The 27,460-nt window shown below is 39.7% G+C and overlaps 1 protein-coding gene across 16 annotated transcripts in view; it reads left to right on the top strand.

Annotated features, from left to right (window-relative positions):
* Positions 1-27,460, top strand: part of TUT7 (terminal uridylyl transferase 7) — a 61,268-nt gene that overhangs the window by 30,294 nt on the left and 3,514 nt on the right. For 4 of the 16 annotated variants that reach the window (XM_082696550.1, XM_082696556.1, XM_082696557.1 and 1 more), the window contains exons 15-28: positions 333-419; positions 1,704-1,804; positions 3,740-3,797; positions 7,655-7,758; positions 8,571-8,660; positions 9,064-9,177; positions 9,350-9,427; positions 10,033-10,210; positions 13,149-13,196; positions 13,279-13,370; positions 15,133-15,248; positions 16,324-16,649; positions 18,732-18,808; positions 19,207-19,270. In XM_082696550.1, the coding sequence (XP_082552676.1) occupies positions 333-419; positions 1,704-1,804; positions 3,740-3,797; positions 7,655-7,758; positions 8,571-8,660; positions 9,064-9,177; positions 9,350-9,427; positions 10,033-10,210; positions 13,149-13,196; positions 13,279-13,370; positions 15,133-15,248; positions 16,324-16,649; positions 18,732-18,808; positions 19,207-19,270 (1,533 nt within the window). Of the gene's footprint in view, positions 1-332; positions 420-1,703; positions 1,805-3,739; positions 3,798-7,654; positions 7,759-8,570; positions 8,661-9,063; positions 9,178-9,349; positions 9,428-10,032; positions 11,148-11,344; positions 11,744-13,148; positions 13,197-13,278; positions 13,371-15,132; positions 15,249-16,323; positions 16,650-18,731; positions 18,809-19,206; positions 19,271-21,552; positions 21,822-27,460 lie in introns of those variants that run through there. The other 12 variants (XM_082696551.1, XM_082696554.1, XM_082696555.1 and 9 more) reach the window with 5 other exon arrangements.

The raw sequence follows: 27,460 nt of genomic DNA, 5'->3' as shown, positions 1-27,460 counted from the left end.
GGATCACTACATTTGTATCTTTGGGGTAAATACCCAGTAGTGCGATTACTGGGTCATACGGTAGCTCTATTTTCCGTGTTTTGAGGACCCTCCATACTGTTTTCCAGAGTGGCTGCACCACTCTGCGTTCTCACCAACAATGTAAATGGTGGGGACAGACTATTTTCAAAGAAAGACGTTCTCTATTTTATATTACTAATGCTATCTACCAGGAAGACACATGGAATTTAGTTTTCTTTTTAAGTTGTTAGATTTGTTTTATAAAATGATTTTTTTTTCTCCAAAGCACATGAACAATCTTTGTTTCTAAAATTTATTTTTATTTTAAACAGAGGATTTTTCTCCAACTATTTTAGAAGATCAAGCTCGTGAACATATTCGGCAAAACCTAGAAAGTTTCATAAGACAGGAGTTTCCAGGTAAATAACTTTTTACATTTAAGAAAAGTAGCATGACCTTCCTTCAGAATGAGTACATGTGTTACAAGCACATTAACTTGGAGAATGAGAAAGAATGATGGTGATGGGGACAGGGCTTCAGTTACTTTATGATCTGCTGAGGATGGTATTTGGTCTGCCCGATCCTACTTTACCAACAGTGAAGACAGTAGCAGTATGGGATTTCTGTTAACAGGCCCCACAACTGAAATTTCATTTTGTGTTCTTTTTATTTATTTTTAAAGATTTTATTGATTTATTTGACAGAGAGATCACAAGTAGGCAGAGAGACAGGCAGAGAAAGGGTGGGGGGAAGCAGGCTCCCTGCTGAGCAGAGAGCCGGTTGCAGGGCTCTATCCTAGGACTCTGAGATCGAGACCTGAGCTGAAGGCAGAGCCTTAACCCACTGAGCCACCCAGGCGGCCCATTTTTCGAGTTCTTTTTAAGTCAAAGTTCACATCTCTAAAAAATGAATATTTAGAAAGCAATAAAATTGCATTATTAAATATACTGATGTGACCCACATTTTCCTTGAACTGTCCTTTCATTTAAGAATAAAGTTTGGGGGACACCTGGATGGCTCAGTTGGTTAAGCAGCTGCCTTCAGTTCAGGTCATGATCCCAGTGTGGGATCGAGTCCCACATCGGGCTCCTTGCTCGGTATGGAGCCTGTTTCTCCCTCTGACTCTGCTTGCCACTCTGTCTGCCTGTGCTCGCTCTCTCTCTCTCTCTCTGACAAATAAAATCTTTAAAAAAAAAAAAAAAAGAATAAAGTTTGGCACGTGGTAATCTTTCACACTATATGTAGATTGTATTTAAAGTAAATTTTGAAAAAAAAATAAATTTTGAGGGACGCCTGGGTGGCTTAGTTGGTTAAGCAGCTGCCTTCGGCTCAGGTCATGATCCCAAGCGTCCTGGGATCGAGTCCCACATCGGGCTACTTGCTCTGCAGGGAGCCTGCTTCTCCCTCTGACTCTGCCTTCCACTCTGTCTGCCTGTGCTCGCTCTCACTCTCTCTCTCTCTCTCTTACAAATAAATAAATAAAATCTTTTTTTAAAAAAAATTAAATAAATAAATAAATAAATAAATTTTGAGAGGAAAAAGTTTGTAATAAATGAACTGGTTAATAAAAGAACATAATTATAATGAGATTCATAGAAGATAGTTAACAACTGAGTATTTTTTGATTCATGAGAGGGCCATTTTGATCAGTTGATTAAATGTATTCAGGTAATTAGTTACTACTTTTCGTATATCCCTAACAGGAACTAAACTGAGCTTGTTTGGCTCCTCCAAAAATGGATTTGGGTTCAAACAGAGTGACCTTGACGTCTGTATGACGATTAATGGACTTGAAACTGCAGAGGTACAGTGACCACCTAAAACTTGAATTTGCCGTGGCAGTGTGATTTGATAATCTTGAGTGGCAGTACAGCTTGGTTTTTTCCAAATTTATCAGCAATACCATATGAAGTACGCCATTTGACACAGTCTATCTGCTCAGATACTTACGGAGCTTAGAGGTAACCGTGAGGAGGTACCAGGGTGTGTATTTTCAACATATAGTACAGAGAGGATTTGAAAGCAGCCTGTGGGAACACTACCAGGCCAATCAAGCCCCTCCGGTGTCCCATTGGCATGGCCAGTGGGCAGACATTGATGCACACACCCACAGGAGCCTTTTTGAAAAGTGTTTTAGGAAGCAGACAGTGTAGTCTTCTGAGACTTGTTTAGCAGGCAGGCAAATATACCATGATAAGAACACTAAACTTACAGTTCAGAGACCCAGATTCAAGACAGGCTTGCTTCATATGTTCCTTACCACGTGGTCTTTGGTTGGTAATCTGTAAAAGGAAAGCATGCCCTCTGCTCCTCGTGCCTCAGGAGATTTGCTCTGCACCTCAGCTTGGATCATGTATGTCAGGAGTCAGCGGACTAGAGCCCACAGGCTAAAGCCAGCCTACTGCCTGTTCTGTCAGAAACAGAACACAGTCACATGCCTCCATTTGTGAAGTGTTGACGGCCTCTGCGTTCGTTCGATAATGACAGAGTTGAGTAGTTACAACAGGGTCATACGGCCTACAGAGGAGAAAAGGTTTGCTAGCCCCTAACAAATTTAAGGCCTTTATAAAATATAAAATACTGCATAAAGACAGAAAGTCTGAGAAGTGTGAAGTCCCTTTTTTTATTTTTAACCACAGCCCAGACACTGTATAGCCAAAAATGAGTGATGTTGCTGTCACTCAGGGCCTTTTTATGACTTTGCTTACTTTCCAGTCTTTGTCTTTTGAGGATGTATGTGTTTTGGGAGAATAGGCAAAAGTTAGCTACCTGAGTTTGGTGAGTAAAGAGGATAAGCAGGATTGGGTCCAATAGATGGAATTACCTCATTGTACATCATCAATATTCAATTTTTACATAGCTTAGAAACAAGCTTTATGGGCATTTCTGAAGGAAAATTTCCAGTACATCTGGGATGTGTGTAGCCATCAAAAGGGTTTATGTTGTAAAAGGTGAGCCCAATGTTTTTAAGTATGATTTATTTGAAACATTTGGATTTGCTGTATGACTTTCATTTGTGCATTATACACAGTCCTGTGGAGGGATTCTCTGAACTTAATCACTTTACATAGCTGTTTGTCAGCTCTTAACTGAAATATAATGAAAGTCCACCCAGAATGAACAAAACAGGGCACAGAAGCTCCACCTTCTTTATTCTGGCACAGAGGGCACTTCTGAGTAGCAGAGTTACATAGAGGGGACAAATGAAGGTCCTCATTTGGACAATGGTTCAGAGTTTTCTGGGACATCTGATTTCAGTCTCTCTTATACCTCCAAAAACAATTTTAGTAAATAGGGTCTATGGGAGTTTTTGTATCCTTAGGCTTTTTCCTATGAATACTGACCAAGGCTTGCCTCGGAGGGAAAAATGTATATAGAATGAGTTGAAATTAATATCATTATTTCTGAAACAAGATGGGATTGGGAGGGAAACAAACCATAAGTGACTCTTAATCTCACAAAAGAAACTGAGGGTTGCTGGGGGGAGGGGGTTTGGGAGAAGGGGGTGGTATTATGGACATTGGGGAGGGTATGTGCTTTGGTGAGTGCTGTGAAGTGTGTAAACCTGGTGATTCACACACCTGTACCCCTGGGGATAAAAATATATGTTTATAAAAAATAAAAAATTTAAAAATATATATATATATATCATTATTTCTGAAGGTAATGGAAACTCTCTGTAACCAGGTTAGGAACCTGTCTTCCCTTTGTGATTCAGCACATGCACTTTTTGTTGCAGGGGTTGGACTGTGTAAGAACTATTGAAGAACTGGCAAGAGTCCTCAAAAAGCATTCAGGTACCTCAGCAAACTTTGTCTAAAAATATTTTTGTCTTTTTTATCAGTGTTTTGCATACTTAAAATTTATTCATGCCAATGCAACAAGTAAAGTGGCGCATGTAGAGTACATTTGGAGAGTTGGTGTCTTTCAACAATTTTGTGTGATGAAGTAGGAAAGAATCGGTAATCATTTGTGTGCGTTTTGTTGCCTAGCTGAGTTTTATTTCAGAACAAAGCATATACCATACAGGCAAGAAATTTTGGAAATCCATTTTGCCATATTGACATTGTGTAAGTCCAAGTGTTGCTGGCAGTGGTGTGAAGCATAGTGGAAAGCACTGGGGGGTTCTGGACTGTCTTTGTGCTGCTTGACAATTACATGTGACCCTGAACAAGTCATTTAACTTTATGCTCTCTTTTTTTCTCTCACCAATATACTGAGAAAACTGAACTGGGTCACTACTAAATTTTTATAGCTATAAAATGTACAGCTGCTGTAAATCGTGCCCACTGCTGCCATGCTGTTAATGTATTCTTTTGCTGTCAGGGACAGCTATGGATGCTGTTAACACTGGGTATTTTCTTTTTAAATGCGGCTCAGCAAATTTCTGTGCTAGGAGCTGGGAATGAAGGTGATCACAATATGGTCTGTAACCCCACAAAAGTAGAACTCCATGGTCTGTCCATGAGATGCTTTCTTTTAGAGGAAAGTAGCAAACATTGTATAACGAACTGTGTGTGTCCTTCATTCAGAGCCACCAGCTGTTAACATTTTACTGCCTTCAATTTATCATCATCTTCTTGCTTGATCACAGTTTTTTTCTATATCATGTGAGATTCAACTACAGACATGTTCCTTTCCCCTAAATACAGCAGTGTATCTATCTTAAGCATGAACTATGTTAAAAACAGGTCATTTTTAGATTAAAACAATTTATACACACAGATGGTAATGGAACACAGATTACATGGAACAAGAATTGTAAATAATAGCTAAAGGGCTATGATTGAAACCTAATATCGTTAAAACAGTCCCCAGCTATCTTATTGGGTGCCTACTATGTGCTCAGCACTGTATTGGGCACTTGGGGATGGTGGAAAAATAAAAAGTCTATACAAGCCTTTTCCTTGGGCAACTTTCAGATTTAAAACAAGGGAAGGTAACCTCATAGACCATGTAATGATGTAAGGCAGTGTTCATTTTTCAGAACAGGTCAGAAGCTACTGTAAGTATTCAGTAAGTTCTGAGGAGAGAGAGGTTCTGGGAAGGAGTTACATAGGGGAGATTCGTGGAAGAGATGGGTTTATGCTGCTCTCAGGTGATGCTGAATATGATTTGAGAAGGATCTTCTCCCGGAAGAGAAGTCATTCCTGAGAGGGCACACGTGTGAGCAGGAGAGTGACTGCGGTGTATCTGGGAGGACCGTGGGGGAAGAGCAGGGCATTGAGAGAGGAGTTTCAGGTGGTTCTTATTACCCGTTAAGGTAAAGTCTGCAGATGCTTGGAAACCAGTGAAGTTTCTTCCAAGAGAGGAGCAACCCGATAAAAGTAAAACTTAAGCTTTTTCGTCAGCTGGTAGAGTCTCTCAGAGAAGGTATCCTCTAAGTGAATTCAGGGCCAAAGGACCTTAACCAGGTGTTAATGATCCTAAAAGGGAAAAGGATAGGAGAGGTTCCCAAGGGGACGTGGTACCTGCAAGAAAGAAAGAAGGGTTCGGACTGATGTTAGGTACTTGAGAAACAAGTGTTTGTAAGAGGACACCACGTGGAGGTGTGTAGTTTGCCATGAAGGTATAATCTCCAGGAGTTAAAAGTCCAGCAAGCAATTAGAAATACAGAGTTGTTGGTCAGGATTAAAGAACAAAAGAAAACAACTTTTCATTGAAATCCTTGAAGAGAGAGAGACACCAAGAATAAAACAGTTCTTAGAGATTCTTTGAGAGAAGTTAAGGACAATTCCTGTGAGTCGAAGTTAAGAAAGGACACTGAAAAAGGCACCATTGGAACAACAAGAACCGGAATGATGTGCTGGGAATAGACCATAGCGGACAGGCTGGTGATGGGCAACCATGTCAAATTCTAGAATGGGATGGAGATGGAGTATAGAGCTCTCTAATTTAGTTGCGGTATAGCAGAGTAGTTAGTGGCGGTTCTGGAGTCAGACTCTCTGTTTTTAAATTTTGGCTCTCCTCTTGTGTGGAGATATCTATAATCTCTATATTGGATACAGTCTGGTTGTGTGTTCCCAGAAAGACACTCAACCGCGTTTTAACTACTTGGTTCCTCATCTACAAAGTAGAATAACAATAATAACGTTCAAGGTTAAGAAAGGTGGTACGTTAAAGTACAGGGTCTAGCATATGCCAGGGATTCAGTAAATATGACCTACCTTGCCCCACTTCCCCATCAGGAAAAGTTAGACCTCCTCTGTCTCCCTCACAGACTGTTTGTGTTGTAATTTCTATCATCTACATACTTTCCACCTGAACTTCGGATCACTATGTATCTGCCCTTCGGATTCCACCACTTACCTGTTTGAGAAAAAACTCCAGCTCCATCTCAGAATGAACTCCTCTTTCTCTTTACTGCCTTCCTGCTGCTGCAGCTTCCACTTCCTGCCCTTTCCTCGGAATCTACTTTCTCCATCATTGACACTGACATTCTTGGAATCACCAAAATGGGTGAAGCAATGACTAATTCATCCTAGAATAAGTTCAGTAGAAATTTGGAGTTGGTCACACCTATATGCAAATTTCAGCTCTGCAACTTACTAGCTCCGTGTTTCTAAGCAAATTAATATTTCTAGGGCTTTGTCCTCTCATCTGTTGGATGAGGGTGAACATTCTTAGGAGGTGGTGCTTGTAAAGGATTGTGGGTCTGTAGGAACTGGTGGTGCTTACTGTTACAGCCCTCCTTCCTCTTCCTTATCCCCCCTACTTCCATGTCCGCTCCCCTATCTCCACTTCCCTGGCTAGTCCAGGTGTATATTTCACGAAGCATGTCTTGCTGCTTCTCCGCACCACATGCCACCAAGATCGTTGAGCCCCAGATAGATCATTTTTCATAATGGTCACCGTGCCCCTCTGGTTGGTGTCTCCAGTCTTCATTGCCAGGGTGTTGTGCAGATAGATGAGGTCAGTGTTTCTCCCCAACTTACACAGTTCATTGATGTCTCCTTGTCAGGATATATATGTTCTCTATAGGCTCTTCCTGGTTTCTGCTCCACCTCCTATCACTCATTGTTTCTTTCCCTAAAGTCTACTCTATAGCCTTCACAATTCCATGGAAGGAACATGTCCTTCTGCTTTAGGCATCTGCCTTGTGCCTGTGTATATTTCCTTGTAAATCCTCTCAGTTGCCTCTATCTTTACCTGTCCCTCTCCTTTTTCAAAACCTAGTTCAGGCAATTTCCTCTCCTATTGAAGTTGATTCCTTTCTTTTATCGTCTTAACTTCTAACTTTGTGATGAGTAATTTTTGTTTTGAGGATTCGGATGATTGCTTCAAAGGCTTTTCTCTATATTAGGATGTAGTCAGGTGAGAAGAATAGGGAGGGTCCAAGTAGCCAAGACTCTGTAGTAGCCTTTTCTGTTCTTTGTTTATGTGACTGACTGCCCTATACGCATACTCGTGACCCAGTGAGTTCCTGGAGGGCACTGGCTGCCTTGTTCATCCTTGTACTTCAGATATCGATATGTTTCACTAATAGACTTTGCCAGAAAAGTCTTCCCAGATGTTGAATAACAGAATTGAGTAGTTCCAGTGACTGCAGTGAAACAGACCAGTTAGGTTTACATCATTTTATGTTCGAACATTAACAAGAGTAGCTTATGGCCCAGCTGCTGTATTTCACAATACTATCTTATTCCCAACCTAGGTCTGAGAAACATCTTGCCTATTACAACAGCAAAGGTGCCAATTGTAAAGTTCTTCCATTTGAGAAGTGGTCTGGAAGTGGACATTAGTTTGTATAACACACTGGTAAGATTTTCTCTAAGCTTTTTCTTTAGGGAGATCAAGGGGAACAAATCTCTCTTAATTTACAAAATCTCAAGTAAAATTAAGCCTTTTCTTAATCTTATTCATTTTTTTAAAGACTTTATTTATTTATTTGACAGACAGATCACAAGTAGGCAGAGAGGGAAGCAGAGAGAGAGGAGGAAGCAGGCTCCCTGCTGAGCAGAGAGCCCGATGAGGGGTTCAATCCCAAGATCCTGGGATCATGACCTAAGCCGAAGGCAGAGGCTTTAACCCACTGAGCCACCCAGGCGCCCCTCATTCTTTTAATCATTATTTAGGAGTGCTTGCTGTGTGCCTAGCAGTGTTCTAGAGATGGGATGTAACAGTTACTCGTATTTATTTAAAGTGAGGTCAGAGTGGCAGGTGCTTTTAGTTTGGCTTGAAGTTTGTTTAATTTTATAGTGTATGTCTGTCTTTGGTCCCATAGTTGCTTTGCTTTGGAGCTTTATGAACCTTCTCTGGATCCTAGGGGCATTCAGTTTAAATAATGCCAGGTTGAGGTGGGGGACTCCTAACATCTACTTAGACAGAATTACCTTAATAGCCCTTATTTCTAGGAATGTTCAGAATAAGGACGTATTAACATAATGGAAGTCGTGAGTTCAGATACCATTTATAATTCTTATTATTAGTAAGTTAATGAAGCTCTGTTTTGGGGGAAAATATATTGGTTTCAGTCTGAAGTGAATTACAGTGTAAACCTTTTCAGAATATTCCAGCCTAAAATTTTTTCTTCTAATTAATCCCTTATGGTATAATTTTCCTTTTAACAGGCCCTTCATAACACAAGGCTCTTATCTGCTTATTCAGCCATTGATCCCAGAGTTAAATATTTATGCTACACCATGAAAGTCTTTACAAAGGTGAGTATCCTTCCTGTTGGGATTCATCAGGAAATTTCACTGCATCTTCAAACCTAGGTGAAAACATAAGTCTATATTTTTTAAGGACCCATGGCTGTATTAAATGTTTCCTTTAACTACTTTGGGAAGCCTGCCATAGCAAGCTACAGTTTTATCATCTTAAATTTCATATATGATAACCTGATCTTGCTTGTGGCTGTTGGTTGGGGTTTTTCTTTTGTTTGTTTTTGACATCCTTTTCACTGGTATTGTTTGGTTTTGGTGACATTTTAGCATTTGAAGATGTAATTTTCATATTACTGCCCTGTAGAAGCACCTTACTTTTAGTGATAACAGGATAGCTGCAAATTTAGCAGAAATCACTGGTGATGTTTTCTTTGTCCCTCACTTTCCTTCCCTCCAGATGTGTGATATTGGTGACGCATCTAGAGGCAGCTTATCGTCATATGCATACACGCTTATGGTGCTATATTTTCTCCAGCAGAGGAATCCACCAGTCATTCCTGTCCTTCAAGAGGTATTAGTAAAAGAAATTGTGTTTCTCACCTAAAGCTGGGTTGTCTTTGAGCCCTCTTCCTTCTCTAGTATTCTGTGGTTCTGTAGTTAAATATTTAACTATTTTCCTACAAGTTTTTGTATCAATGCATTAAATTTGTAATCCATACTAATAGTTTAAAAATTAATTTCAGATATACAAAGGTGAAAAGAAACCTGAAATATTTGTTGATGGCTGGAATATTTATTTTTTTGATCAAATAGATGAACTGGTACGTATTTTAAGAGTAAAGATTTTTTTTACATCCTTGACTAAAAGTTAGCTATACTATGCTGTGGTGTCGTGGTCAACAACTATATTATCACTTGTTATATTTATCTATATTATGATAGTGAAAAACTAGCATATACAGTTGTTTCCTTTGAAGTTGAAAACATTTTTATTAAGCCAGGTGAGTTTCAAGGGACTGTATTTCAGATTCCTTTAATGCCTGTCAATTCCAAATGGTTATGTAACTTTATTCCAAGTGAATATTTGCCAAGGAGTTTGAAAAGACTTTCTTTGAGTTCGAAGGTCTAATAACCCAGGCATCATCAAGGCTCTTAAAATTTATTTCCAGATGCTTCCACAAACATGCATTCTGGGGTTTGACATTTAAAACCCTGAGCTCTCCCTGTCTCTGAGTCACAGGGTAGAGATAAATAAACTCATAAATGATGTTTAAAAACGTGAAAGAAAGTTATGTAATTATGTTTTTATGTATTTAAATTCCAGTTAACTAAAGTAAATCCAAACTTACTCCCTAAGATTCAAATGAAGATAGATATTAAAACTTTACTATAGAGCATGATATCTCTTGTTCCCTTCTATTTCTAGCCCACCTATTGGCCAGAATATGGGAAAAATACAGAATCTGTTGGGCAACTATGGTTGGGACTTCTTCGATTCTACACAGAGGAATTTGATTTTAAAGAACATGTTATTAGCATCAGGAGAAAAAGTCTGCTTACAACTTTTAAGAAACAGTGGACCTCAAAATACATTGTTATTGAAGGTACAAATAAAATGAAACTTAAAATGGTTTAGAATATAGAGTTGGAACTATGAGGGTGTTATTTTTCATCCCTGCAGAGCTCTTCCAGAACAGCCAGGAGCCACTGGTTGGGATGGGCAGCACAGCCTTCCTATTACTGTCCACATCAGCACACTTGACTCTTTCCAGTATAAAGATTTATTTTTAAGTGACCCAGGTCCTCCTATGGGCCTTCTCACCAATTCAGAACTCTTTTGACCAGGACACATCTTTGATTTTTGTTGAACATCTTCTGGAGAATAAGTTTGCAATAAAGATAAGGCAGCTTCAAAAGAGTAGGACTTTTAACACCTTCTGAATTGAAGACGGGGCACTAAGAATGAATTTTCAGGATCCTCACTTTCTCTTTATTCATTAAGGAGTTTACATATAAGTAATTATATATAAATTTTAACATTTCTTTTGCCCACGCTGAAGCCTTTTCTTCCCACTGAATGCAAGGATCCCTGGGCCATATATGTTTGTAGTTGATTATTTATTTGCAGTTTGTGTGATTTTAAATTTAGGGACAAAATGAAGTTTAAATGCTTAAAACGAAACTGAGAAATGGCTAAGAAATATTTTATCTATTTTAATCTTTTTAATTTTTTTAAATGTACAGATTAGCTAAATAACATGTTACTCTACGTTCTGTTTCCATCATTACTTCTGCCTGTTGGCAGTATGATAATACTGTGAACATTTATAAAGTTAAATTCAGATCACTGTGACTTTAGATAGGGTTATAACGTTTTAGGATCTCATGTGTCAAAAACATAGAACTTTGTCTTAAACCTTTCCATTATCACAGTGGATTCTTATGGTCTCCAGTTGTTCATATTTTGTTTTTAATTTTTGAAGTCTCTTAATCTTTTACTTCTCATTTTTACATTACTTTCAGACGAACCATTAATAATAGGCTAAGTGAGGGGCGCCTGGGTGGCTCAGTGGGTTAAGCCGCTGCCTTTGGCTCAGGTCATGATCTCAGGGTCCTGGGATCGGGCTCTCTGCTCAGCGGGGAGCCTGCTTCCCTCTCTCTCTCTCTGCTGCCTCTCCGTCTACTTGTGATTTCTCTCTGTCAAATAAATAAATAAAATCTTAAAAAAAAAATAATAGGCTAAGTGAGAAAGAAGCCTTTTAACCAGCTATTCTAGAATGGAGGAATTTCAGGGGTGGTGACAACAGCAATGATTATTACTGTCCCGTAGCTTAATATCATAGTGTCCCTGCTGCATTAAACAAACAACCAAAAATACTTCCACATACACACATGTGAAAGTCACCAGAAGGAAGCATGATCAAATCTACTTGGAAGGAAGGGGCAGCTGGGTGGCTCAGTGGGTTAAAGCCTCTGCCTTCGGCTTAGGTCATGGTCCTGGAGTCCTGGGGTCCTGGGATTGAGCCCCTCATTGGACTCTCCATTCAGCGGGGAACCTGATTCCTCCTTTCTCTCTCCTCCTACTTGAGATCTCCGTCTGTCAAATAAATAAATAAAATCTTAAAAAAAAAACAAAACCCTACTAGGAAGTAACGTTCTAATAGCGGTTATTTGTGTAGGATCAAATTGAGTGAAAGCTCCTCTACTCCAGGAACCTGTTAGTGAGTCTGAATCCAGAATGGTGTGCCCCAGTTATTGTTCATTAGAAGCATAACAGACAACTTTAGGATGCCCCTTTTCATTTCTGTATTCTTTTTGTATCTACTGTATACAAAGTGGTCTTCAATTCTTGATTCCTAAAAAGGGTTTTGAGGGTTTTTTCCTTTGCTTTTCTTCAGTATTTTTAGGCATTTATTGGAAATAAATATCTATACATAATATTCAAAGTATGAATTATTACATATGTATATTATATATAAAATATTTTAATTTAGAAAGTACTTTATCTCCATTTATTTCATGAATAAGTTTTATTCAGATCTTGAATAAGTATTACATCAGCATTTTTTTTCATCATTCCTACCACTTTCTGGGTCATCTAATAGATAATATTCCAGAGCACAACATATACATACCTATCTAAGACTTTGTGATGCAGACCTTTAACATCATAGAGGAGTCCTTTATGAAGATTTCACTAAAAACTTGAGGTCCAGGTAGCCATTGTTATGCCGTTGGGACAGGTGCATATGTCTTAATTTGTCTTAACTGTGTTTTATGATCCTCAAGATGACTAACATGATCCTTAAAACACTTGTTAGTTAGCAGGAACATTCAGCACTAAAATGTTCTAAATAAATTTGTGACCTCTTTATGCTTCCCAGACTAGCACCATTAGATCATACACAACTAATAGGTCTCCAAACAATATTTTGTTGTTCAGAATGAAACAGCTCCTCATAATAGGAACGAGTCTATACAGATTCAAATATAAAGCAACACCCTCTCTTCTGATGGACACTTTGGAGAAAACACTTGACTTATGTTTAGGAATTGATATTACTTAGCTGTATTGCATATTGGAAACTCATTAAAAAGGCAACCATTCAATAAAGTTAACCCTTGAACAACAAGAGGTCGAACTGCACAGGTCCACTTACATGTGAATTTTTTTCAATAAATACGGTACAGTAAATGTACTTTCTCTTGTGATTTTCTTAACATTTTCATTAGCCGACTTTATTGTAAAAATGCAGTATATAATACATATACAAATATGTATTAATCACCTATGTTATAGGTAAGGCTTCTGGTCAGTAGTAGGCTGTTAGTAATTAAGTTTTGGGGGACTCAAAAGATATGCGTGGATTTTTTACTATGTGGGGGATTGTTGCCTCTATCCCCTACATTTTTCAAAGAACAACTGTACTTTTACAAATAATAAAGTATGTAACACTTCCTTCTTATATAGTCACTTAATGTATGAACGATGGCATTTCCTATTTCATTATATTTTTGTTCTCATTAATTTTCTTTGCTTAGATCCCTTTGATTTGAATCATAATCTTGGAGCTGGATTATCAAGGAAAAGTAAGTTGCTTTGTTTATAAATGTTATTGTGATCCCTTTTCCTTTTACTCCATCTAATTGAGCACTTACTCTTTCTTCTTAGTGACAAATTTTATCATGAAAGCATTCATTAATGGTAGAAGAGTATTTGGTATTCCAGTCAAAGGATTTCCAAAGGACTGCCCCTCAAAAATGGTAAGTGTCTGTTAGAAATACCAAAAATACTGGAATGCCTGGGTGGCTCAGTCGGCTCAGGTCATGATCCCAGAGTCCTGGGATCAAGTCCCACGTCGGGCTCCTAGCTCAGCGGGTAGCCTGCTACTTCCCCTGCTTGTGCTTTCTCTCTCTCTCTCTCTCTCTCTCTGACAAAAAATAATTAAAATCTTTAAAAAAAAAAAACAAAAAGGAAAGAAAAGAAATACCTAAAAACCAAAAAAGGTGCTTTATTAATTTTTACATATTACACCAGCAATAAATACTCTAAAAGTCTGGTGAATCTAGCCAATATAAACAATGGCAATACAAAGCAATTCCAAAAACGTTTTTTTAAACATCCTCAGTTCTGAGGCCATTTTTATCAGGAGAAAAGGGAGAAACAGCTAGAAGTGGAGTTTGGGTGGGAAGATTAGTCATTGTGGTGCTGTTGCTTTGCCTTGGCAACAAATGTAGATGGAATCGCTGTCCCATGGGTATTTGGCTCCATGCCAGCTTCTGCCAAGGCCAGCCTCCATGTGGCTAGGGGTCCTCCACTTACCTCATAGGAAGTCTGGATTTTTCACTTGGAAAGCAGAATAATACATCTCTTAATGGGCCTAAGAAAGAGACCAAGCAAGCTCTCTGTGCTAGCAAGCTTACTAGTATCCCGTAACCTAATACTCAAGATTTGTATGGAACTGGACTCATTAAAAACAAAGCACAGTCGCACTGTAGAAATTCCCTTCAGTGAGAGAAAAGGGAGTAAGGAACTAGAGGATTTTCTGTTCAAGTTATTTTTTTCCAACATTAATTTTTTTTTTTTTTTTTAATTTGCGAAAGAGAGAGAAGGAGAGCAGGCACAAGCTGGGGGAAGGGGTAGAGGGAGAAGCAGACTCCCTGCTGAGTGAGGAGCCCGATGTGGGACTCGATCCCAAGACCCTGGGATCATGACCTGTGCCGAAGGCAGACCCCCAACAGACTGAGCCACCCAGGCACCCTAATTTTTTTTTTTTTAATAAAGACTTTTAAAATTAACCTTAAGTGCATTTGTGTATATTCAGTGCTGGATCCCATCTGTGTGTCTCCTTTTTGCTGGATATGCTATGGTTGTCTTCTACACCAAGGCTTCTGAAACTTATTCCTACAGAGCACCTTGGGGATTTTGTTAAAATGCAGATTCTGATTCAGGAGATCGGGGTGGGGACCAAAATTTGCATTTCTTACAGAGTCCTAGGTGATCCTGATACTTCTGGTCCTCACCTAAATTTCACTGGCAAGGAGAATTCAGTTCAGACATTCTCTTTCCTTTCTTCTGATATTTTTCTCCAGAAGCCACAACAAACAAAGAACAGCACATAGCTTCTTTCTTTTTCTCTGTATGTGTAATGCAAATCCTATTCCTCAGTTTATTGGATTTTAGCCTTTTCATTATATGATTAAGCGAAACATTTGTACCTGACCTCGGCCTCCTCCACGTCCTGGCGAAGCTGACTCATGGGTATGTGCTCTTGTGTAGAAATGTCCTGGAAAAACAGGCTGTCTTTGTGGTTAGGGTTAAACCATGGTCTGCATGTTGAAAAGGAATAAAGCAAAATGAATTTGGGTAAAATTATCCTGAAGTAAACTTCTTAATGGTCTTCAATTTTGGAATTAAACAGTATAATAATCATTAAAAAGAGCATCTCTGATTGATATCTGGTTAGTTTTCATGTTTTGATCTCACTTTAGTAGTTCATACTTTTCTATATTTATGTTCTATTAGGAGTACTTTTTTGATCCAGAAGTGCTAACTGAAGGAGAGCTGGCCCCAAATGATAGATGTTGCCGAATTTGTGGGAAAATTGGACACTTCATGAAGGACTGTCCAATGAGGAGAAAGTAAGTCATTTTTACTTTCCTATTGTACCAGTTTTTAAATGAGGTTCTATTGTAACAGAAAATAAACTTGTATTAAATCCAGCAATTCTCAGATAAATGATTTTTCACAGTGAAAATGAACTGATTTAAAACGTGCATTTAAGCACAGATGACCAGATGTCCCTTGGGTGTACAGATACCAGTCTTCCAGGCCTGCTCCCCTTCCCTCATTTTGGTCACTGCCCCAGTCGCTACTCAGCCATTTGGTCGGCAGCCTCTCTAACAGGGATGGCAGAAGAAACGAGGAAAGTAAAATGGGCTCTTCGGGACATCAGTTACACTTCCAGTGTACAGTAACAGGGCTGTTCCAGACTTATGTACAGCTTTTTGCCATTTAGGACCCTTCACGTGTACATGGTTCAACCCTTAATGATTGCTGTGCTGACCCACTCACGTGGGTCAGGATACTTCTGGTGACGTTTGCAGGAGGTGGGGTAGTGTTGATTGCTTGCATGGGCCATACTATGGTTTTGGATGGTGTGTTGGTCTTAATTGGACCATAATACTCTCATTTAAAGACATGCTCTTAAGGCACCATCTGGAATTCGAGGCTCTTATTTAGTACTTTGGTTTTATATTCAAATAATAGTCACTGCTCATGTAGAGCAAGAAAGAAATATTTTTAACATTTTAAGAACATAAATCACCTTACAACCCTTGTTCTTTGTGAACTGAAAGTTCCACATCTCGAATTTCTAGTGCCTACTAAAAGAATGGGCCTCAGAGTCACAAGAAATCACCCCAAAGATCACTGGAGTTTCTTTACATCCATATCTTAGCAGGTACTGGACCAAGGAGTTCTGCTAACTGCAAATACTGTTTTTATGGCACTAGAGTAGTTGTGAAAATCAAAAAGAAAAACTATACCATCGCCCTGAGGTTGCTTCCTGAAAGAGGAGACGGACTGAAATGTGTACATTCTTGTTTTTCCCCCTGATACCTTCTGTCTCTGGTGATCTCCCAAACCTGGAGCACCCTTAATATCTTGTCAGGTTTCTGTTTAGATTTTTCCTACCGGTGTTATATCATCTTCTAGAGTGAGACGACGGCGTGATCAGGAAGATACCCTGAACCAAAGATACCCTGAGAACAAAGAGAAGAGAAGCAAAGAGGACAAAGAAATTCAGAACAAGTACACAGAGAGGGAGGTGTCGACAAAAGAAGATAAGCCCATGCAGTGCACACCTCAGAAAGCCAAGCCAGTGAGGGCGGCTGTCGACCTGGGCAGAGAGAAAATACTCAGGCCTCCAGTGGAAAAATGGAAGAGACAGGATGACAAAGACTTAAGAGAAAAACGTTGTTTTATTTGTGGAAGAGAAGGGCACATTAAAAAGGAATGCCCACAATTTAAAGGCTCTCCAGGTATGGATTCCGGTCATACCTCAATGTTTGCACTCACATCTCAAGGGAAATCTCTTTTTTAGAGTTTAGAACTCTTTATTATTTTAGTTATATTTATTTCTTTAACAAATCAACTTACTGAAAAAGATTTTTAAGAAAGTGAACCCACCCCATTTAAATTCAGACCCTCTTATATGGCAATTTCATGGAGAGGCTTATAGAAGTCATTTGTTTGACTTTTCTAAGATTATCCATGAATGGAAAATCCGGTCATCCCCAGTGCCTATAAAATGTAGCCTGTGTGACCAGAAAACAAGCTGCCACTTAAGCTTCGCTTCTCAGTACGTGCACTTTGGAAACTAAAGCACTGACTGGCCACGGGGGAGGCATAGCTAAGTTAATCTCAGGACACCAGGCTGTGTATAGTGAGCCACTTGTGCTTTCGTTTAAATATGTACATGCACATGCCTAGAAGAGGGACCAGAAGGAACTCCATGACACAGCTGTTATGGTGGTTCCAACTGCAGAAGAGAATTACTGAGTACATATATAGGACATTATTAGTTTCCCGCAGTGAACGTGATTATTCTTACGAAAAGGAAAAACACACTCTCAGTCCATAGTTGCATGTCATCCGTACATCCCATCCCTTTGGGTTCTTGGATCTTCATTGACCCTTTCTGTTAAATGGGTGAAGTGTCCACTGCGGGCACCTTTTTAACAGACTGTTAAGCATGAAGGTACCTTCTGTGTATATAAGTTAGAATTTACAAAGCAGTTTATACACTCCCACTTTCTTTCTCCGAATAAACCCGTGAGAGTGGGTGGACTTTGATAGAGGAGAGAGCATGGAGAAGCATAAAGAAGAAACCCGGGGAGTCATTTTTTAGATTAAAGTAGTAAGCTCTCCTGTTCCTGTCCTCAGTTGTTACATGTGTATGGGTGGTGTAAGAGAGTCAGCACTGATGACAATTCCCTTAAAATTTTCTACTGTTTGTCATTCCTGGAACACTAATACCTCTCTTCCATTCTATTATATCATAACAGCAATATAATGTGTCTCTTTTTTTAAAGACAAAATTTTTAGAGCACTTATTCTTATTTTTTTTTAAATGGAGCTTTATATGGAATGAAGTATATTTTTAAATTATTTAATTATTGGTTTTAAAATAGGACTTTGGTGTTTATGGAAGATACAGCTTGTCCTGCTTCTAAGGAGCTCGGACAAATGTAAACTCCAACTTTTTTTTACCCTGACATGGGACATAGACCAGATCTTTAATGATTATAAGAGGAATATCTATTTAAGAGAAATTAAAATAATAGAGCTAACATTCACGGAGTGCTTCCTATGAGTCAGGCACTATTTTAAGTACTTTACGTGGGCAGTCTCATCTCATTTTCTCCCCAACCCCATGAGATGGTGGTATCGATAATCCCAGTTGACAGATGAGGAAACTGGAAATAGTATAGATCAGATATAATGAAATTCTACCGAAGTTATTTTTGTAGACCTTTCTGAAACTGGTCTGTGTTTACTAAGTAGCACAAAGCACGTTACCATCGTGTTCCTCCTGGCTACAGCACAGCGGTAAAGGGAAGCCCCAGCATTCCCCCAGCTTTGATGGATTTCTTCCTCCTAGCTGGTAGCAAGGTTTAAGTTGTCTAGTGAAGCTATCAAAACAGAGCAGTATTCCTGAAAGCCTGCAGGGCAGCAGCGAATCAAGGGGAGTCCAGGGTATCATGGGGTGAGAGGCTAGTTATTATCAATCCGAAGGAAAAGCGCCAGAATCTTGGATTCCTCAGAATGCAGCATTTATACACTAAATCAGGTAGTCACTGTATTTTTTAAAAGTAAAATAGGAAAGGAGGAGTGGGGCTAGGGTATGGGGCGTTTCCTTCGGAGTTACTCAAAGTACTCAGTTGCTTCTTCCTATTGGAAAATTATGCTGCCCCCTCTCATGTCTTCAAATATGTTATTGTTCACACAAGATGCTGAGTGGACCTTCTGTCCTGTCCACAGAAAATCGTTCTGTGGAAGTTTGAAAACAGGGATGCTGCTTTCATTTTAAAGTGAGAACAAAATGCTAACTTTTTTCTCAGGTGTGTCTAAATCAGATTGTGTATTCGGATCCCCTTCTTCACCTAGCCCCTTGAGACCAACTGGCACATTTGCTCAGGTAAACCTAGCTCACGCCTGAGCAGGAAGCCCCTGGGTCTCCTGTCTGTTGAGCGAACACTTAACTGAGTGCAAGCAGCTCTGTGCCAGGCCCTCAGTGAGGTGCCGGGCAGCCGCTGGCCCTGCCCTCCTTCCGCTGGCTAACCCTCCTGGCTCCTGTCTCTGGCCCTGGTGCAGCGTGGGGTGCGGCTTGCTGAGCTCTGGATGGCTCCGGATGGCTCCGGATGGCAGGGCGTGCTTTGAGGATTCCCGAGTCTCTGTCTTGCTTTTCAATTAACTTGCAAAGTTGTGCCTTCCACGTGCCTAATTTCAGCCCTCCTTGGAAATGGTTACGGTTTTAAGGCTGTTTTCAGATGCTCTTCCTTGCGACTTTGTAAACCAGTCTATTTCATTTTTTAGGCAGTGCTTTTACATGAAGACAAAAAGAAACAAAAAACAACTATATTTTTGAGTCCCCAGTCAGGTATGTGGGTTTTAAAAAAACAAATGTGTGTTCTTTTATTTACTGCATAGCTTACCACATGCCTTTTGAGATGCTTCCTTTGAGTAAGTGGTTTTAACAGGGACTAAACATCAGAATCACTCAGGGAACTCTTAAAAATACGGTTGCCCTGTCCCTACCTTTACCTCCTAAATCCGATTCTGAGTGGGTAGGCTTAGACCTGCATAGCTTTTAAGTGTTCTAAGGTGATTCCTATACCACCCCTGAGCAGGAACCATAGTCTTTAATTCTTTGTCCCTCTCTCACACTTTTTTGCCCCTGCCTTGTCAGCAGTGTACTCTCCTCATGAGGCTATGTGCTGTGCACCAGAGGAAGGGAAGAAAGTAATTGTTGGCCTGAACGCCACTCTCTTGCTCTCTCACTATGTCTTGAATCCTTCCTTCAATACTTCCTTCAAGTACTCACTAAGCCATTTTCCCTCTCCCCCTCCCCTGCCCGGCCCCAAGTGCAGGGTACGAGCCTTAACAGGGGCGATACAGCAGGGAACCAGCAAAGTCCTTGCTCTCGTTCACTCTGTATTCTTGTCAGAAGAGATACGTAAGTGTTTCTTATGGCAACAGGTGCTGAGAAATACAAAGCAGGAAAAGGGAATGCTGGATAGGGAGGTGGCCATTCTGTTAAGTAACATCTATGCAAAGAATCAAATGAAGGAAGGGGCCAGGCAGGGGAAGTTGGAGGTAGACCGTTCCAATAGAACTGAAAACCACCGTTGTCCCTCGGTGTCGCTGAGTGGCAAGTGCAGGGAGGAGGTGGTAGGAGGTCAGGTCAGGGTAGATGGGTGTGGATCATGAGGCACCTTGAGCCCTGGCCAGATTGGATTTCTTTCTGTCTTTGAGATGGACAGCTGTTGGAGGGCTTGGAACAAAGAAAGTTTAATCTGCATTCTGTTGCGGAAGGTTCCTTATGGCTGCTGTGAGGAGGTGAGGGGGACAGCCGGCCCACGAGGAGGCTTCTGCTAGAGCTCAGGGGAGAAATGGTGCCAGCTTATTCTCGGGTGAGAGCAGAAGGCAATGTGAGGACTGGTCGTGTTCTGGATATTTGGCATCAACGTGGGTTGTCACTGGATTAGATGGTGACATAGGACAAAAAGTGGACCCGAGATGACACTACAAGTTTAGGCCTGAGCAACTGGAAGAATGGAAGTGGAGTTTTCTGTGCTGAGAAGGACTCAGGAAGAGCAGATTTCAGGGAGAAAGAGAGTCCAGTTGTAGCCATGTCAATTTAAGAGACTGCTAGATGTCTGAGTACAGATGCCAGGTTGCCAGTGGGATGGACGAGGAAGGTGTTCTGAGCAGAGGGCCAGGCTGAAGACCGAGACTTGAGTATTTTCAGTGCAGAGATAGCGTTTGAAGGCCTGGGTAGGAATGAGATGACCTAGAAAATAATGCAGAAAGAAAAGAGAACATTTAAAGGCTCAAAATAAAGAAGACAGACAGAAGATGGTCAGTGAGGGAGCCGAGCAGCAAGAGAGCTGGCTCCTGGAGTAGGAGCTGGCTCGGAGGACAAGGGGCCTCAGAGAGGGCTTGACCATTTTTGGGCCTCCCCGCTGCAAATTCGGGTGCTGTGTGGATGGCGCTGTAAGGATTGCATTGGGCAGTGCTCACGTCATGAGTGACTCTGGAAAGAGCCATCCCTGTGGTGTGAAGAGGACAGAAACCTGACTGCAGGGGTTTCTGGTGAGAAGTGCTGGAAGAGGAACTGTGGGCAACTGAGCCTCACACTGTCCCTGCCAGGCCCACAGGCCTGTGGACAGATGCCCAGAGGGAGGCAAAACCGGGAGGCTCTCCCTTTCTCCGGTGTTTCAAGAATGTGAGTCGGGAAGGGGAAGGGAAACTTGAGAGGGAAGAGGAAAAACAAAGTAACTGAGCAACTTTTTCAGCTTTTTTTTAGTAAGAAAGGATGAAACTATAAACTCTATAACAAATATTCTGAGTTCTGGCCTGTAAACACCCTTAGTAACTTTGCTTATTTTCTCTCTCTCTCTCTCTCTCTCTCTCTGTCTCTCTGTCTCTCTTATCTTATTCAATAAAGTAGGGTTAAAGAAAGGAAATTATATAAGCAAATAGAGCATGTGTAGTCTTTTTAACTTGATTGTACAGTTTATGAGAAAAGTTTCTGAAATTTTAAAACTCCATTGACAGAACTTGACATTTTTGTATGTAGTGTAAAACAACCCACATATTTTATGATCAGCTTTTACCTGTTGTATGTTATTGCTGATATGCAAACACATTTGTTTTTAGCTTGGAAAGATGGTGTGTTCGTTAGAATGTGAAGAGACGAAGCTGTCTCTGCCATCAGTTACCGGGAGATAGCACTCCCCGCCCCTGGGCAGCCTTGTAGACCCCGCGGGAGAGAGAGGCTTCCCTACTTTCACCAGCACAGTCTGAGAGAAACCAGGGCGCAGTGGTCTCACCCTGGGAAAGCTTTGAGAGCTCCCAGCAAGGGATGTTTGGTTGTCTCTACTCTGAATGTCGTTCACAAGAGAAAAATAAATGGATTTGTTAAATTATGTAGCTACTTCTCTTTCTGCCTGTCTGGGGATGAAGTATCTCAAGTATATACAGTAATCTAAACAGGAATGGGCACTTATTTTTAAGCTATGTGAATTCCAGGGATTTTTTTTTTTCTTTAATGATTGGAGAAAACATTTAAAGTGGCATCAGATCGCGTAACAATTCCAATTTGTGAAGCATGGGCACTGGGTTGGTATAGAGTGAGGTCAGATGGTTCAAGGAGAAAGAGCCAGAAATCCTCAGAAAAGTACCGCCTTTACCTAAATAGGGAACAGTGGATCTAAAGATAAAGACAGAGGCGGCTCTGTGAGAAAATGCAGGAGCAGCTGTTTCCTGGGAAGATTTTGCCATTGTTTTCAGTAGAATGCATGGACAGATGTAAAAACAAGAAATGTTCTAGTGGGAAAACACCCCAAATCAAATAGAAGTGAAGTGGGCCCGGGGCCCTGTTGTGAGACAGAGGAGGAGGCTGACACCCTCTGCCTCTGAAAGCCAAGTGCGGGAAACGGACTCTCCATGGCAGTGTGTGCGGTTGCTTCCCACAGATCCTCTGAGAGTTTCAGGGTCACAGAGTTACCATATGTAAACAGCCTTGAACAGATATTTCCAGAGCATTACACAGGGAAAATAGGGATCCTTTCTTGGTCGAGATGTTGCTTTTGCCGAGGGTAGGGTGTGGAAGAACATGGCCTCTGCCCTCAGATTGCAGGATATGATTTCTAGCTTTGTGATCTTGAAAAACCTGCTTACACTCTGCTTGACTCAGTTTCCTCATCTGTTACAAAGGGATGATACTAGCTGGCTTACAGGGATGTTGAGAAATCTATGTAAAAGCACTTAAAACAGCACCTGCGTGTAGCCGCAGCACAGAGGTTTATAGGAGTGTGACACACTGATGCTCCCGCACAGTGACCGTCGGTGTGGCTCCTGCTAAAGGCCTTACACGTCTTGAAAGTAGAAGTTTATTATAATTTTCTGAATTTATTTGTCAGTGGGAAAAGAATACAGATGTTGGACATCTGGACATAATACCTGGGCATGGCATGACCAATTGGCTGTAAAGATTTCTGTAATTGTCTTCCACATCAGAGACTTACATATTTATAAATATTTTCAGCAACTGTAAAACTTAAAGGTTGAATTGACTACAGAAGAAAAATTATTACAATAAACATACCTACTTTATACCAGAAAAAAAAAAATTTATGGGTGGTTAAAATCTCTTAATTAAACTTTTCAGTCAACAACCGTTAAGAGTTTGTCAGATTTATCCACAATAAACCCAACCCATTGTCTATATTATAAATCTGAAATACGTTTCAACTGTAAGTAGTGTTAAATTTCCCAGAGTTCTTTTTTCCCCACAGTACTATATATGTGACACACAGGTGGTTTCCTGTTGATAGGATGGCCCCTGTTCTCTCCAGTAGCCATATTGACCTCAGGCAAGAGATCTGCTTTCTCTGAGCTCCAGATGTCTCATCTAGAGAAGGGCTGTAGCCCCATTTATCTTACCAGGTCCTGAGGTTAAAGCACTGAGCCCCTAAAAAGCCAAGTTCTCTTTCCTGATACTTCTTGCTCCATTCCTTTCTCCTGGGCTGCACATAGTCCTTAACTGCCAGATGGGAGAGTAATGAATAGAAGATTCCATGAATTTCCTTATTTTCCATTGGGACTCCCCTCCCCCTTATATACACTGCTGACGCAGTGCCTTAGATGTTCAGTGAGTTTTACTGATAGAGATGTATTCATTTTGAAAGAATAAAGAGACTGAGCAGTAGAAGGGCCAAGAATAAGAGCTTTCAAGTCAGACATAGGTGAGTTTGAAATACAGCCCAACTATCAGCTGGCTTTTCAGCCTCTGTCAAGTTACTGGACATCTCTGTACCTTAGTTTTCTTATCAGTAAATTGGGGCTGACACCTCACAGGACAGTTGTAAGGATTAATTTTCTATACATAAAGCTCTTTTCACAGCATCTGGCAAATGTTATCCCTCAGCAAGTAATCACTGCCTTATTACGGGTGTGAACAGTTTCCTGCCTTGCTGTTACTTCCCTCTTCTAATAGGACACATATACCATGGACATTAGAACCATAGTCGGCTGGTTTTCCTGCATAAGTGAATTACTCTGGTTTACATAATAATTTATTCAGAATGAGAATCTCAAAAAAACTAACATTTCTCTATTCCTTACAACTTCCCCTTTTTGCAAAGAAGGTTATATTTCCAAAAGAACTATGTCTGACTCTTCATTTATTCCATTTTAACCTCACAGTTTGAAATCCTAAAAACTGAAGATGTTGGAAGAGATTGATGGTATCTTTAGTCCCTCATGATGATGTGTACATACTATTACAGTTTTTTTCCTCAACCAGAATTTAAAAGCCTAATTTTTTTAAAAAGTGATCTTTACGATAGTAAATTTAAAATAACAGAAACAGGGATGCCTGGTTGGCTCAGTTGGTAGAACATGCAGCTCTTGATCTCAGGGTTGTGAGTTCAAGCCTCATGTTGAGTATAGAGATTACTTAAAATCTGGAGTAAAATAAAATAACAGAAGTACCTTTGTAAAAAATATAGGGACACCTTGTTATCAGTGAGTAGAGATCATTCTTGTTGATACCCTTCTCGATATTATAGTATATGAACATGCCATTATTTAATTATTCCTTATTAATGGACTAGCTGCTTTCAAATATTTGGTACATCAGTGTCCTCCAAAACTTTTTTTGTTCTCATATTCTTCCCTCAAAATGTAGAAAGCCCATATATCTTAAATATTTTTAAGTTGATATCTAAAAAAAATTTTTTTTAAAGATTTTATTTATTTATTTGACAGACAGAGATCACAAGTAGGCAGAGAGGCAGGCAGAGAGAGAGAGAGAGAGGGAAGCAGGCTTCCTGCGGAGCAAGGAGCCCAATGCGGGGCTCGATCCCAGGACCCTGAGATCATGACCCGAGCCAAAGGCAGCAGCCCAAACCACTGAGCCACCCAGGCGCCCCAATATCTAAAATTTTCATCACAATTGCAAAGCATATAATTCCTGAGGTTTTTTAAAAAATAAATGTTGAAATTTTAAAATAAACCTTATCAATTAGCCTTAAATGTATCAAATGAAATTAATATATCACTGCTTTTTCATACACGCTACCCTTCATTTACAGCTCCTTAATAGGCAGAAATTTTACTTTCCTCCTTGAATTCTTTGTTTTACTTCCATCTTAAGGTAGTATATTTTTTAGCATATATATTTCAAGCATTTTAGGGGTACCTGGGTGGCTCAGTGGGTAGTGTGTGCAACTCTTGATATCAAGGTTGTAAGTTCAAGACCCACTTTGGGTGTAGAGATTACTTAAAAACAAAATCTTAAAGAAAAAGTTTCAAATTCAAGCATATTATTGATCAGCCTATCCTCCTTATCTGCAATAATAATATTTATAGAAATTGGATTTTTTAAGCCTTTTATCAAAATGTAAAAATTTCTTCTAAATTGAGTTTTTGCATTAGAATATATAATTGATCAAAACAAATGTTATAATTTTTGATTAAAAATTAGTGAAAAAAGATTTTTCTATTTATGTTTTCATACTGAAAGTAACTGCCACTTAATGAGGTAGATGGGATTTTTCTCCATACAATCAAGTATTTTTGGATCAATACTACAGGAATGAAACAGTGTTCCTCATCATTTCTATCCCAAATCTTTTTTGTTTTTATAGTTGGTAAACATCAGGAAACCCCAGTAGTCTTTATGATAGGGTATTAAAAGTAAGAGATATGCTTTATTTGGGAATGGAAGATGTATTACAGCAGTGTCATTCAGTTACTGCTATTCCTTTTTAAACGAAATGACCAAAAATCTCATAGTAATGTATCATTAAGAATTATTTGCAATGAACATCACCTATCAGTGTAATTTCACAAAAGCTAAAAATTTGGAATTTTTGTTAGAGGCCTTCACACTTACCACAGATAACTAGCGTTTCTTTTCCTTCCTGCCTCCTTGGGTTTTTTCCCAAGGCCATGTACCACATTAAGATTTGGATGAGGAGGAGACATGCCTCTCTTCTATAAAGTAGGAGGACTGTGAAAGGAAGACTGGTGTGCCTTCTGAGAACCAGCCCAAAACCTTGGCCACAGAGGCATTCTCAGAAAGAATCCAGTAGACATGACGCACCCCAGTCAAGTCCCGTAAAGCCCCCTGCCCACTCATCCTGTTCAGTTGGCTCAGGGATTACATGTATCCAAGTGTGAAGACCACTGCTTACATCAAACACCATCAGGCAATATTTGCCTAGTTACTGCCTCAGGATAAATTCCTAGTCAGTAGAATGATAGATTAAAAAAGGGCACACCTTCTCACAGTGAGGCCAGCAATGCCAAAAGGGAATTGTCAGCCACCAGAGAGTCTCTGACTGCCTGTTTCCCAGACCCTCACTTTATGGGAGTAGTCTTTTGCCCATCGGCTTGTATTCTCCGTTGAAGTCTCCTGCTTTTCACATGTTTTCATCTGTGTTTCTTTATATTTCTATCTTTGTATTTTTTAACTAGGGCAGTCATCTCTGTTTTTAGCTTTAGTTTCCACATAGAAATCCATTTGTCCTTTAACAAACGTGTTCTGTCCTTCCCCGCCACCATGCCAATTTATTAACCTTTCTGTCTTGTTTAGGATTTGTTTTGCCATATAGTTTGTCACTTGCTTGTTTTAGTCGTTTCATCTAGCCAATTTTTAGGTGATTTCAAGTCATGCTTCAGAGTTTTATAAATTTCTTGTTATTCCCTCAGAGTACATAAAAGTTCATGTTTTATTTCTAGTGGGTTTACTTTTTTACATGCACATTTTTATATGAAATTTCTTCAGGTATGATTTTTTTTTTATACAGGCTATGTAGTAATCAGACTATTAGCACTATTCTTAGAAAAGAGTGGTTTCCTAACATGTTGGGAAAAATACGAAGATACAAATAAAACTCATCTACTAGAGAACTGAACTTATTTTTTTTCCCTATTTTCTTCTCAATCTTTTTTTCAATAAAAGATCATTAAGATGGTCAAAGTCCGCTTTGACCACCATCCCAGACCCATTCCATCCTTTGTGGCCTCTCCACCCCAGAGGCATCTATTATTAGGAGTTCAGATGTTCTTCTAGTTCCTTTTTTTAAACTGACATATGAACCCTTTTACATACATATCATTGGTGAATTTTTTAATGTAAATGATGCATCATACTGTATAATAAGAATGTTTTACACCCTGGTTTTTCGTATTTATTTAATGAAGTGATTTTGAAATTTATATAGATCACTATAGATAGACTTACTGTGTTTCTTTCCAGTATTCTGTCTATGAATACAGAACATACTATCCATTATGTAGCGCATTAACATTTAGATTGCATTTGGTTTTTTGCTCTTATAAATGGTGCTGTACTGAACATTCTCATCTGAAGCTCCTTGAGCATGTATGAGAGGTTTTGTCATTTGTGTATCCTTAAGTCAAACTCTGTTGAGTCATAGTGTATGTGCATTTTCAACTTAGGTTATCAAGTGATTCGTTGAAATAATTGCCACTCCCAACAGCAGTGTTTATTTTTGCAAATTTGATGGGTGAAAAATACCCTGGTGTTATTCTA

Source organism: Mustela nivalis, assembly GCF_964662115.1.
Source record: "Mustela nivalis genome assembly, chromosome: 13".
In the NCBI taxonomy this organism is placed as follows: domain Eukaryota; kingdom Metazoa; phylum Chordata; class Mammalia; order Carnivora; family Mustelidae; genus Mustela; species Mustela nivalis.
This window is presented reverse-complemented; position numbering and strand designations above follow the sequence as displayed.